Source organism: Seriola aureovittata, chromosome 22 (genome assembly GCF_021018895.1).
Source record: "Seriola aureovittata isolate HTS-2021-v1 ecotype China chromosome 22, ASM2101889v1, whole genome shotgun sequence".
Taxonomy (NCBI): Eukaryota; Metazoa; Chordata; class Actinopteri; order Carangiformes; family Carangidae; genus Seriola; species Seriola aureovittata.
Genome location: NC_079385.1, coordinates 1,021,824 through 1,035,899, shown reverse-complemented (window position 1 = coordinate 1,035,899; position 14,076 = coordinate 1,021,824). Strand labels below are relative to the sequence as shown.

Sequence of the window (14,076 nt, the reverse complement as noted above, 5' to 3'; positions counted from 1 at the left end):
TGCATGAATAGATATGTCAGTCTGTCTATGTGTGTGTGTGTGTGTGTCCCTGTATCTCCTAAGCCTGTCTGGCTCAGCTTGCCTTTCTCCAGAGAGACCCTCTGTCATCGTTTGGAGGGTTTCCATGATTTGTGCTGTTTTATGCTTCTTTCTCTGTTCTGTTGGGAGGGCGGTCAGGGTTGAAGAGTTCTCCTACAGATATCTGGCTGCTCTTATTACTAACAGATCCAGCCCATTTAGCCCCAGTGCTGCGTTACTGACTTATTGTCAACAGGACTAATGTTTTTTTCTGCCCTGTGCAAAATGTAGTTCTGCAGGGGCATGCTCAAACACATTTCATCCCTCAGTCCTCCACTGCTGACTGACGAGAGCAAACTAAAATCAGAAACATGAAAAACTACGTCACTTTGGACGCTCTGTGTCTTTGGTGGGATTTGGTTTGGCATTTGTCAGTCTTGTACCTCAGGCCTCGAGCCTTTGGAGAGATTGAGTGCTCTTAGCACCAGCCAGCAGAGCAGAGTAGCTGCTTAGCTGTGGATTCACTTCACAGGAATGAATTTCAGACAGCTGAGATAAAGCAGAGTTAAAAACACTGCTGCTGTATTATTGTTTAAAATCCCGTTGACAGAACCTTTAAACATCATTAGTTATAACATTATGAAAACATCTTTTGCACTAAAGTCCCTTGATATAAACTGAATATTTTGAGCGATTAGAGTTCTGTTTTCATCCAGGTTTAATTTGGCACTTAAATACAGTAAATACAGTACATCATAGAAGCTCAGCGACTGATACTGACAGCGCTGGACCTCAAGATGGTGGATGAAACCACATTTTCTTTTGTTCCATCCTAACCTTAACCCTAACCCTAACGGCAATTAATCAGGACTGAACAAGTTTAATTTAGCACCAGCAGCTATGACAAAGTGTGCCAGCTGATTTTTTACAAGCAACAGGAGCCACAAAGCAGAGTTAACGTCGAGCAGCTATAAATATATTGTAATATTTACAATTACAGGTTAGAAGGATGTATAAATGTTGTTGGATGATCTCTACTGTTGTTTTTGATTAATGTATGAGCCATCTAACATGTCTGTGTATTTATGGCTGTCTATATGTGTAGTCTACGTCAGGCCACATCACGGGTGGTGGAGTAATGGGACAGGTGGAGTCTATATGTGGCACAGGTGCAACAGATCAGCTAATGATGCAGGGTGACGGAGAGATCTCACCGTTTTTACCGCTCTCACGCCGGGAACACAAAAAGCCAAGCCAGCCATCATACAACCACTTTTCTTATTCGCAATATAAAAGTAATTTACTGAGAGCTGGACTCTGGATTCATTCTACTGCACATGACTGGGTGGCTAATTTGTGGTCAGGATAGTCGCTACATTTATTGAGAACAAATTAAACAAATGAGACTAATTGTCACAGGCCCATGAGTCCGATTTAATTGGCTCGAATGAATATTACGATCTTATTTTTTATGCACACAATATTGTGCTACAGGAGGCTCATGTGATGAGACGTAAAATTATTCATCAGTGAGAGGGCTGCTCTGAAACATTAGTGCATTATAAATAAAAGACTGAGGTGAATTAGAAAGAACTACACTTTTAAATGACACTGTCTAACTTTTGCTTTAGGGTAATGAGCTGACTGCTGGCTGCATAGAGTATGACATGATACATTTTTACAATCTGCTTCAGCTGCTTTCTGACAGAAGATTTACCTGTAGAAGACAATATGATGTGCTGTGTGTGTTCAGAGTTAACAGAGGTAAAATAATCCTCTTACTCATCACAAACATAATCAGTCGCATTGAGTCAGAGCCCAAAATGGTAAAACTCTTCCTTCCTGTCATCTTTGTGTGGAGGCCAATTGGCCATTTTCACGCGTTTCGTGCCTCATAATCACCAAATAATGACTTTCAAATTTCCATGCCCTTGTCAGGTGCAAAGGGATGGGGCATCAACAGTTGATTTCTGACTCACAGAAAGAAATGTGTTGTTCTTTTTTATTCCCCTTACATAGTTCTAAAGAACAAAGTCACGGTTTCGGAGGATGTTGTTTTATGTTTCCTAAACAAAAACTTGTTGAGATTTTGAAGTGGTTTGGCAAAATTCCTGTTTCATCCTGATGGCAAGATTCCCAACTCCAGGCTAAAAAGAATTTTCCCCATGGTAGACATCAGTTCCCAAGGCTTGCAAGTAGTGATGTCATGTCACATGACAAACTAATGCCTACAGTTTGCTCAGAGAGGCTCTGAGCCTCTCTTCTGATTGGCTGACTGTTTTCTGAGTGTCAAATAAAAATATAGCAGATTTCAGGTAAACAACCAAACCAAATCCAAGGTTGGATGGTGGGTCCTGGTGGCTTAGGGCGTGGCTGAGAGTAGTGACAGCTTTGTTGTGACATCACAAAGTTCCAGAAGTCCTGACAGCTGGTTTTAAGGCTCAGTTTCTGAATACAGGCTGTGTGCATTTCTCTGTGGACTGAGCGCTGTGATACTTTCACAGTATTAATATAGAACCTAGACCTGCTTTATAATCAAACAACACATGGACATCTAACTTTATACTATATGGACCTTTAATCATGACAAAATAAATGCTTCCAAAGCCGAAATAAAGTGAAATATAATACACACTGTCTCAAATCTGAATCTTACAGTGGTAGCAGGGGATCCACCATCAGCCTCCTTTTGTCCAGTGTGGTGGAGGAAACCTCAACCAGCAGGCAGACAATACACGTAGGTGAAAGTCACTGAGGACATTAGATATGTTCATCAAACCTACAATAACAGGTTAACTAAAACAACAATATCACCTGTGAGCTGTTCAGATCATGATTTTGTTATATCAGACATTTCCATATGGTACAACCCATAGACCAGAAATAAAGATGCTATGTTTCCTCTGTGATGTCACCCACATGTTTCTGAAGAAAAGTTTTGAAGCTCAGAGTGAGCTGCTCCACCATTGCCATCTTGGCGGCTTGTGTGATATGTGGTAAGCATACACTCACTAAAAGGGGCCACGCCCTCAATTCTACATAACTTTAAGCCTTAATTAAACAGGTGAGTTATATAAACGGTTGTCTTGAAAGAGGAATTTAGCTCTAGAGACCAAAACTGTTTTTGTACCAGGCTGTAAACATGTTTATTTCTGCTGTAAAGTTGGACATTTTAACATGGGAGTCTATGGGGATTGACTCACTGTTGGAGCCAGACTCTAGTGGTCGTTAGAGGAACTGCAGTTTTTAGCACTTCAGTGTTGGCTTCATTTTTCAGCCCCACAGGTTGATACTTGAATACACCCCCAAAGTTGTCCGTATTGGCATTTTAGTGTATGACTGACCTATGATAAGTTCCTCTGTCAGCCTGCAGCCCCGTCTGCCTGGAGGACTTGAGTGGGGGGAGGAGGGGCTGAAAGGACTGGGTGTATTTAACGGCTTTTAGACAAAGAACTGGGAGGGAGTTCAGGTGAAAGCGTGCGCTCAGTTGTGGGAAATGGAAATTGTTGCTACCCCAGTTGTCATATAGGGGAAGAGTTGTAGTTGCCAAGTATTTGGTTGCCTCAAGTCTTTGGCACAGAGTCATTGTTCTGACAAGAGGCCTGAGAAAGGACATTCAGAGAGCCATCCTGGATTTCCTCTGTTCTGGCTCTGGGCAGCAGCCCTCTATCTGTCTTTTGACTGAAGAGGGGCAGGGACTAATCAACATCCAGTCCCAACATCCAGACTGCACAAAGACTGCTGTCCATGCTGGTTGGATACAGCTCACCTGCTGCTGAGCAGGGTGGAATGACACACAGATTTTTAAGATTGGATGTTACACAAATGAGACTCCTGGCATGTGGTTGTGTGAGGAACAATTATTTTTTAGCAGCCTCATAAAGACACTGTCATAGAGCCTGGCTGCACCAAACTGTGCCATCTGATCAAGGTGATGTTGGATACCCAGGGAGAGAACAGTAACATCACTTCTATCAGGTCGCCAACTGTAATTGTTAATTTCTCACCAGAGAAACAGGTTTTTTGTGTTTGGTTGACAGGTTTTGCAGCAGGACACAAAGACAAAAAGTTTAGATGTAAGGCAGCCATAATATTAGTCTGCGGGGCCTATATGAATCAGCTGCCCAGAACATCATTGCTGGAGCTGTGCCTCTAAAACTAAAGGAATTCAAAACATGAATCAATAATCAAAATATACAGGGAGAAAGAAATAAAGAAAGACAAAATATATCTGTAATATAAGCTGAATTTATCCAGCCTCTCACACTGATAAAAGCACCATCCATAACTAAATCAGACTAAGAAAGTCAAAATATTGACAACTAAATAAAAAACTGACACATTTCTGTAAAGCATTGTCTTGTTGATCCAGCTTCTCAACCAATCTGCCCTCAGATCAGGTGGGAGCAAAACATTTTCCATCATCCCATGAAGTGTTGCGGTTGGGAAGAGAGGCTCAGAGCCTCCTCTCTTCTGATTGGCTCACTGACCTGTTGTTAATACAGCTCCAGAGAGAAGCCTGAGAGAGGAGATGTAAAACTACACTGAGATGGTTTTTGGTTCTTAAAACCACAAATATATCTTATGTATGTATGGTCTCAGCTTCCTGGAGTGCACCAACATGTCAACAACAGATAAAACAGCCTGTTTGAGAGCATGGCCGTTGAAATGACTTCTAGTATTATGCTACTTGAATTTTACATTTCCAACCTCATACAACAAAACACACAAACACACAAATAGAAGAGACAGCCAGGACTGTGGAAGGGAGGAGATCAGGGTGTATTTCAGGTACGATGCTTGTTACGGAGGATCGGTTTATATTTAGTCCGCTTACAACACGGATTGGGGATTGCGTTCCTGTGTGATGACTCCGTACCGTCACCAGCGTCTCACGTGCGTTATGTTTACTGTAATCACTAACTGTAGAGATAAATAGTACCCTGTGATGCATGGTAACCATATAAACAGAAACTGGCATGTCGGCCTATTGTCAGACTGCAGTTTAATCCCCAGCTCCAACCTTCATCTCCTCGCTGGCTGTCAACGAGGACCATGCTGTTTGTTGTAATGTCTCAGATTAGAGTGTCTCATTGAACTGTATGGGGCAGGGCACAGTCTGCACTGCACTGGCTCATCCCTCTGACACATGCATATACAAAATTAATACTGGCAATGTGTGTACCTCGGACTCTCATGTGACGAGCTGTCATAACATCATACATCTGTGCTGCGGCTTGAATCAGCTGCGATGAGTTCAAAGACGCTGTAAATTAAAATCGTATGTCCTCCATGACTGATAGAAATGTAGAACATGTAGAGCTGTAATCAGTCTGCTTTCTGACTCGTTAATCATAGCTGGGGATACAACGTGAAGCCCTGCAACACGTCTATTCTCGGAGGACATTTGTTGCAGGATGCTTTTAGGTCCTGCGGATACTGAAATGAGGCTTAGTGCAGCTGAATCACCATCAAAGTGCGACCGCTCCTTTTGAAAACAGCTTGTTTGTTTCTTTGTCAAAGTTCACACTCAATTTATTTCTCATTTTTCTCACATGCTCTGGGCCTGTAACCATGTTGTGGCTTTTAATAGACCCAAAGTATGATCTTCGGAAAACCTCAGACCCTTGTGGTGTTCTGAACGAGCCTGGGATGACAAAGTATTGTAGAAATCCGTTTGCGTGAGCGTGCAGAGAGTCGACTCCCAGATGCACTGTGTCAACAAGTTAGGGCACTAATTGATTTAAGATTGCCTAATTGTTCTCTGATTAAAGAGCGGTGCTGCTCAGTCTTCAGTCTCTTTCTTCCTTTTGGTTTTGACTTTATTTATTTGGTTTTGGCGTGGAAACAGCTGGGCTCAATGTGGTGCTTGCTCTGTGCCCTCTGTGAATGTCTGCTGCAATTGCATGAGTTTATTTTCCTTCTGATGCGCCCTTTTCATGTCACGGCGAGATCTGAGAGGTAGCTACGCAGCGAGGAGTCAGCGACCATGGCGTCACAGAGAGGTCTGACATGTAACAGACAGGAGGCGGGAGATGGAGGGAGGGAGGAGTTTTCACTGTTTCACTGTTCTTACACAGCACAGGGACACACAACAATGTGTATAATTGAAGTAATTGAAATACCTCCACCAACATCACTCATCATTGTCCATCAACATCACCATGTGCCAGATTTCACCATTACTGAACCTGAAAGGTGTGAAAATAGAAAAAAAGCACAAACAATATCAATGGAAGTTTTTCAAGTCTTTTATGTCCGTATGTACATCACAACAGTGTCTGGTTGCTGATTGTTCCTCTTGTCCTTACTAATGTTAGAGATGGGGACAGAGTCTACAGCCCGTGTTCCCTTAAAAGAAGAATTCATCTGAAACTAATAGGACACGTCAACAGTCTCAGTTAGACAAATTAAAAGATGGTTCACAGTCTGTATGAACAGTGAGACAGACGTAAGTGATGGGGGACGAAATCCACAGTCCTCCCAATGTTTATCTACGTTAATATGAAGCTTCTGAATTAAAAGAATGATGAGTCTATCTTCCAAAGTTTGTGATTTCAGTTCAAAATTCCAGTTTCTCAGCAGAGACACAGAAAGAGGAAAAATTTCAATGAAGTCTGAGTTCACGTAAACTTTTCAATACATTTTTTGAATATAAAGTTTCCTGTTTGTGTTGCTTCCACTTCAACTAAGAAAGGAAACATAAAGAGGGAACTTAACTAAACTTAACTAAACAGCCTGTAACACACTGATACCTGCTTCATTTGTCTGACAGACTGTAGAAGCTCAACTTGGTCTGCGCCCATCTCTTACATTAGAATCATGTTCACCTCCATATAAAACATAGATGTCCATGTGTTGTTTGAGCCAATCAGAAGAGAGGCTCAGAGCCTCCTCTCTTATGATTGGCTCACTGACCAGTTGTTACTAGAGCTCCAGAGAGAAGCCTGAGAGAAGAGATTTAAAACTACATTGAGATGTTTTTGGTTCTTAAAACCACAAGTATATCTTCTTATGGATCAACACTTCAAATAAAACACAGAAGAAGAGGAAAATATGGAGCTTTAATGAAAATTTCCATAAGTAAATCACTTGATTTTTTAAAGTGGAATTAAATTGTATTGCTTTTGATTTATGTCACTCAGATCATGCTTGTTTAGTTATTTTTGTACAAACTGTAGTGAATGCTAACTTGTATGGTCTCAGTTCAAATTGCTTCCTGAAGGACACCAACATGTCAACAGATAAAACCAGCTTAAAATTTGTTTTTTTTTAAGTTATTTTATGGGTAGGTTGTTACCTTTATTGTGATAGGGACAGTGACAGTAGTGACAGGAAAGTCGGGGAGAGAGAGGCAAGAAGATGAGATCACTTCACCCCCGCCCCCCCTGTCAGATGCATCCTGGGTGGGTGAAGAACAATCAAACAGAGGAGCGCCAGTTGAAACTTGCAAAAGAGCCTTGTGGCCTTTTACACTGAAATGTTGGCAGAGATTGATTGGACTTGGAGATTGCTGCATCTCTCTCTCTCTCTCTCTCTCTCTGTCTGTCTCTTTCTCTCTGTCTCTCTCCCCCTCCAGCTTGAAAATTAAATACATTAGTCATATTAATGACATCTGTTAAAAAAGCAGTGTGAAGAAGTGCGATTAAAAAAACAAAAACCTAGAGTTCAGTGAGGACTCCATGACTTCTGCAGCAGTAACACACCAGTGTATTTACACATGGACTGGAGGTTTGTGGATGGGATGCATGAATGAAGTCAGCGTACAGGTTGATCCGGGAATGGACGGGTCAGCAGCTCTGCAGTTACCTGGAATTGATCACAAACATGGCTGCAAAGTTAGAAAGTGTATTATAGTAAAGTGAATTATCATTTCTTGGATGTGGGTCGGTTGTGTGAGTCATGTGTGTAAATCACTAGGATCATGGTGCTTAAATCAAATCACAATACTGTCTGGAAACACTGGGGCTTTGGAACTATAGCTGTAGCTGCACTTCCATCAGGACGGGCTGAAGCTCTGACTGCAGATTCACAATGTGAAGCCCAAATGAATCAGTGTGGTACGGAGGCAGACCTCAGGGAATGATCGGATACAGCAGATCTAGCTGTTGGCAAATGTTTGTCAGAAGCTCTAACAGCTGTATACATCTATATACCTCCACCAACACAGCTGTGGTGTGTGTGGTGCTGCTGCAACATCACTGTTCACATCCTCTCTCTCCGTCCTCCCTGTCAGATCAACTCAGTGTCAGGCCAGGTGACTGTAGGAGCATTAGAGCTGGAGCCTGTTTTCTTCTTGTTTTTTTCGGGTCCTTAAGTTCATGTATGAGTTGAGCAGAAGGAGAAAAGATGAGGATAGAGGAACAGCTTGAAAGAATGAGTGTACTTTTAGAGCTTGTTATCCAGTGGACAGTACATCTGCATCACTGGCTCTCTGAGCAGTGTGAGGCAAACAGGAGAAGATGAATTGACCATAGATGAAGAGCACAAAGACCCTCCTCTCCTGCTCTCCTCCTCCTTTCTACCACCAGGGAGAAGAAGATGCTGAAGTCCAGAACAGAGACAGTTGAGAAAGGAGACAACGCACTTACAATCATTTCCTGTCTGTGTGTCACATGGGTTTCTCCACCTCCCCGCCCCTGTAACAGACCAGCAGCAGGTCTGAGTCAGTTCACTCATGTGGGAGAAGTGAACGTGAACACAGGTTTTGATTTTGATTTTTTTTAACCGAAATAGACATATTATCTATTTTTCACAAGCCACAGATCTTCAAAACATTCTGACGGTGAAATTATATTTTTCAGAAAAATTTGGATGAAATTAACTTTGTTCGAGAAATGTCTCTGTCTCAGCAACAAACTCTCATGAGATCTCACCACACGGATCTCTCTGTCGGTTCTGATCTAGTTTACTGCCGACATCGCTTTCCAACCATATAAACAGAAGTTATGAGGGGCCTATACGTGCAACCATGAATTAAAAGTTTAAACTGAAATAAAACTTGTTTCATTGTGTAATAATACCATTATTGTTGTTATTATTATTGAAGTGCTTTTGGAGGGAAAACAGAGAGTATTAGACTGATAGACTGATCTTGTACTGGGTTGATCAGATATAAGCCAGCACATAAAAACGAGCGGCAAAATCAGCTGTAAATTCAAACTGTATCTAGTGTTGTAATGTATTGTTGTTATGTTTTGACATGAACAAGCAATCGTGACCACGCCCAGTTAGGAAACAGGAGTTGTATTACATTTCTTACTATTGGCACTACTTGTAATGTGTCAGCTTTTGTTATAGAGTTATATATAACTGATTAGATTTTGGTGGTCAAAGGTCAAAGGTCAAAGTCACTTTGACCTCACAAAACATGTTTTTGGCCATAATTCACAAATTCATTCACTAATTATGACACAATTGAACACAAATGTGTAATGAAATAAAATTATGTAATGATGATATTTGATATCCAAAAAGATCAAAGGTCAACTTCACTGTGACATCATTAATGCTGTAACTCAGGAAGGATAAATTGTGACCATACTTCCTGTAAATTGGCTGGTTGGGGGGGGAAATAACCATGAGGAGGTGACAACATACATCTGTAACATGTTGATGATTGGTGGAATAAAAGGCTCCATGGATGACTACAGATGTGGATGGAGGGATAGAAAGAGACAGATGGAGGCTGACACAGAGGCTGATTAAGAGCAGGACAAGGATTTTCATGCTTTTGCACCAGCAACAGCTAGAGGCGTTAAGTCTCAGGTTGTACGTCTCATTCTCGTGAACACGATATCTCAGTAACCCCTGGAGGGAAGTCCTTCAAATTTGGCACAAACATTCAGATTTTTGTGGTCAAAGGTCAAGGTCACTGTGACATCATTATGTTCTGCAGAACCACTTCTGGCTATTATTTAAGATGGGGACCATATTTCCTGACACTTGGCTGATTGGTGGAGGAAACAACCAGGAGGTGGTGATTCTAGTATAAAGGTGCTACAGGTGGAAAGATGCTGGAGCTTTATGTTTTGGCTCAGGGTGGGAAGGAGGTTTCTTCAGATGAGTGGAAAAATAGAAGAGGAAAATCTGTATCTGTGTTCTCTTTGCACTTTTAGTTCTTACTAAATTGCTCATTGGGAACCAACCAATGTCGCTTTCAAATGACAGGCCAGGTACACCAAGGTGATCCCCCACCCCTCCCATGATGGCATGCTTCTCACCCTTCCTTTGAGTGTTGCAGTTCAGAGCACATGCCTCAAGATGATGATATTCTTTACTATCTACAATTCTACAATTCCTACCCAGTTTACCTGACACATCCCTGAACTGAACTTCAGTGTCTTGATGCAACCATTAGATAAAAGAGGATATAGGCCATGTTTTAGATCAGCCATGTGTCTCAGCAGTGTGTCTGTCTACATCAACCTCAGAACTGCAGACTAAACACAATGCAAAGTCATCCTGGTCACACACACACACACACACACACACACACACACACACACACACACACACACACACACGCACACAGGGGCAGATCTGTATGATCCCTGTTAAAGTCAATGGAGGGTGTCACATATTTCCAGTTGACTTCAGTCCTATTAGATGTTTACTGGCCTCTTAGTGGCACAGTGGGGCCTATAAATGCATTCATGCACCAGTACGTGCACATGACATACTCACACACTCTGTAGACACTCACCACCCCAGTTACGACCTAGCGTTTGGTGTTTGATTTAGTCACCTATGGTGCCAGGATCAGACTCCTGTCAGGACACCCTGTCTGCCGCTCTGTGTGTGTGTGTATGTGTGTGTGTGTGTGTGTGTGTGTGTGTGTTGTGTGTGTGTGTGTGTGTGTGCGCGTGTGTTTGCGTGTGTGTGACCCTCACATTCCTGACTCTGGTGTCATCCTCTCACCTGACATTTCCCGGCACATAAACTGTCACTGACATACTGTATGTTTGTTTTGTTTGTTTTGTTTATCCAACACGGCTGACTTCATCTCTCTGTCTGTCTCTCGTCATCTGAACAGATGTGGACGAATGTCTGGACAACAACGGTGGATGCCAGCAAGTGTGTGTCAACACCATGGGGAGCTACGAGTGTCAGTGCACAGAGGGATTCTTCCTTAGCGACAACCAGCATACCTGCATCCACCGCTCTGACGGTAAGACTGGGACAGACTGAGAGACTGGGACAGACTGGGACAGACTGAGAGACTGGGACACACTGAAACAGAGTGGGACAGACTGAGAGACTGGGACAGACTGAGATAGACTGGACAGAAGGGGACAGATAGAGACAGACTGGGACAGACTGAGAGACTGGGACACACTGAAACAGAGTGGGACAGACCGAGACAGAGTGGGACAGACTGAGATAGACTGGACAGAAGGGGACAGATAGAGACAGACTGGACAGACTGAGACAGAGTGGGACAGACTGAGACAGAGTGGGACAGACTGAGACACAGTGGGACAGACCGAGACAGACTGGGACAGACTGAGATAGACTGGACAGAAGGGGACAGATAGAGACAGACTGGGACAGACTGAGAGGCTGGGACAAACTAGAAAAACTGAGACAGACTGAGACAGACTGGATAGACTGGACAGACTGAGACAGAGTGGGACAGACTGAGACAGACTGGATAGACTGGACAGACTGAGACAGAGTGGGACAGACTGAGACACAGTGGGACAGACTGAGACAGACTGGATAGACTGGACAGACTGAGACAGAGTGGGACAGACTGAGACAGACTGGATAGACTGGACAGACTGAGACAGAGTGGGACAGACTGAGACAGACTGGATAAACTGGACAGACTGAGACAGAGTGGGACAGACTGAGACAGACTGGATAGACTGGACAGACTGAGACAGAGTGGGACAGAGAGAAAAGTGTGAGCTATTTGTTTGCAGTCTGTGAAAATGAATCACCTGAGAGGCGCAAAGAGAACATGTTTTATTTCAGGTGTTTTATAAAAAGATTCTTGATGCTTATTGGTCAGTATTTATCACAACACAGGGATCATTATTTGGTCTTAATGTCCGAGCTTTGTGGTGAATGGGTCTCTTTGGTAGAATGACTTGGAGTGACTTGGAGGTGGATTGATTCTGAGGTTTAGTCTCATTGTACTGAACGTCCTGGTTGTTGAATGTGTTTTTTCAGACATGGTATTTCTGTAAACATGAGCCTATGAGCACAGGCAGACAGACTGACTGACATTATAAGTAGGGTTGCAAAGGGGCGGAAAATTTCCGGTAAATTTCCGGAAAGTTTTCGGTAAATTTACATGGGAAGTTAAGCTTGGGAATTTTGGAAATGCTCCATGGGAATAATGGGAATTATTGGGAATTAATGGGAATTTAGGGGAACTAACTGGGAATATATTATATATATATACATATATTATATGTTTATTCCACAGGCTCAAATGTGTGCCTTCAATAGTCTTTGTGCTTCAGGCTCAAAAGTGTGGTCCAGTCTTCTAGAAATCTTCTGTACATGCGATGGAGGCATGCACGGTGCCAGTAGGGGGTGTGGTTTCGTTAGCCATGCAGTAAGCAGTGTAATCTGTGCATGTGATTGAGGAATGGCATGGATATTCAAGTGTATTTGAATGGCATCTGTTTGTTTTAGTCAAGATTATGCTAAAATATACTTTCCTCAACTATATTTAAGTTCCCTATGAAGAGCCAACCTTCAATTTTGAAAATTCCCATTTTATTCCCGTTTATTCCCATAATTTCCCATAAATTCCCATGGAAAGTTGCCATTTTGGAAAATTCACGGAATTTTGCAACCCTAATTATAAGTCAGTGGGCAGAACACAGACATGTCAAAGGCTCCTCGGCCCTCCTACACACGAACAAGAAACACTTGTTTTACATCTCTCTGTGCTCACTTTGTGTCTCTTGGTAGCTGATTTGTGTTTCTTTCTAGTCTTTGTATATCCTTTTGTTGTTGTTTTGTGTATGTAGTCAGTTTTGTGTCTCTTTGTAGTTGTGTTGTCTCTTCATCGGCTGTGTCTCTTTGCATCTGTTTGTATTTCTTCTGTCTTTTTGTAGATGTAATACATCTCTTTCTGCTCTTTTCGGGATTCCGTCTGGTAGCTGATTTGCATTTCTTTGGAGTTGTTTTGTGTCTCTTCATAGTTTGTGTGTCTCCTTGTGTCTCTCTCTCTAGTTGTTTTTCTTATCTTTGTAGCCATTTGTGCTTTCTTGTAGTGCATTTGTGTCCCTTGGTAGCTGTTTTGCATCTCTTTGGAGTCCCCATGTGTCTCTTTGTAATAATGTTATGTCTCTTTGTAGTCAGTTTGCATCTCACTGTAGTTTTGGTTTTCTTGTAGTGCATTTGTGTCCTTTGGTAGCTGTTTTGCATCTCTTTGCAGTTGTGTTGCCTCATCATAGTTGTTTTGTCTCTTTGTAGACTGTGTCTCTTTGCCTCTCTTTCTAGTCATTTTGTGTCTTTTTGTAATTGTTATGCATCTTTTTCTGATCCCTGTGATTCATTTAGTGTCTCTTGGTAGCTGCTTTGCATTTCTTTGTATTCATGTTGTGTCTCTAGTCATTTTATGTCTATTTGTGGTCATTTTTCATCTCATTGTAGTTGTGTTGTGCCTCTTTGTGGCCAGTTTGTGTTTCCTTGTAGGCCTTTGTGTCTCTTGGTAGACACTCAGTGTCTCTTTGTAGCCATTTCATGCCTTTTTATATTTGTTTTGTGTATCATCATTTGCATCTCCATGTGGATGTTTATGCCTCTTTATGGTTTTTATAGTCAAAGAGCCTCGGGGCCCCTGATGCCTTGGCCCCCTGGGCCCATCCCCACAGTATTGGCCATATGCTTATGTGTAGACTGAAAACTTCTTTGCATATGGCCAATCAAAAACTGTTTTTGGCCACACAAAAACACTGACATGGCTGTAGGGGGTGTCAGCTGGTCCAGCACTTTGGTCCAGACTGAAATTACTCAACATCAGTGGATGGATCACTGTGATATTTGTCCACATCTCCATGGATGATGAATCCCATTGACTTTCCTCTAGCGTCA

General features: G+C 42.3%; 1 protein-coding gene across 3 annotated transcripts in view; it reads left to right on the top strand.

The window, feature by feature from the left end:
* Positions 1-14,076, top strand: part of scube1 (signal peptide, CUB domain, EGF-like 1) — a 111,101-nt gene that overhangs the window by 22,571 nt on the left and 74,454 nt on the right. For all 3 annotated transcript variants that reach the window (XM_056367876.1, XM_056367875.1, XM_056367874.1), the window contains exon 4: positions 11,054-11,188. In XM_056367876.1, coding sequence (XP_056223851.1) covers positions 11,054-11,188 — 135 coding nt within the window. The remainder of the gene's footprint in view (positions 1-11,053; positions 11,189-14,076) is intronic.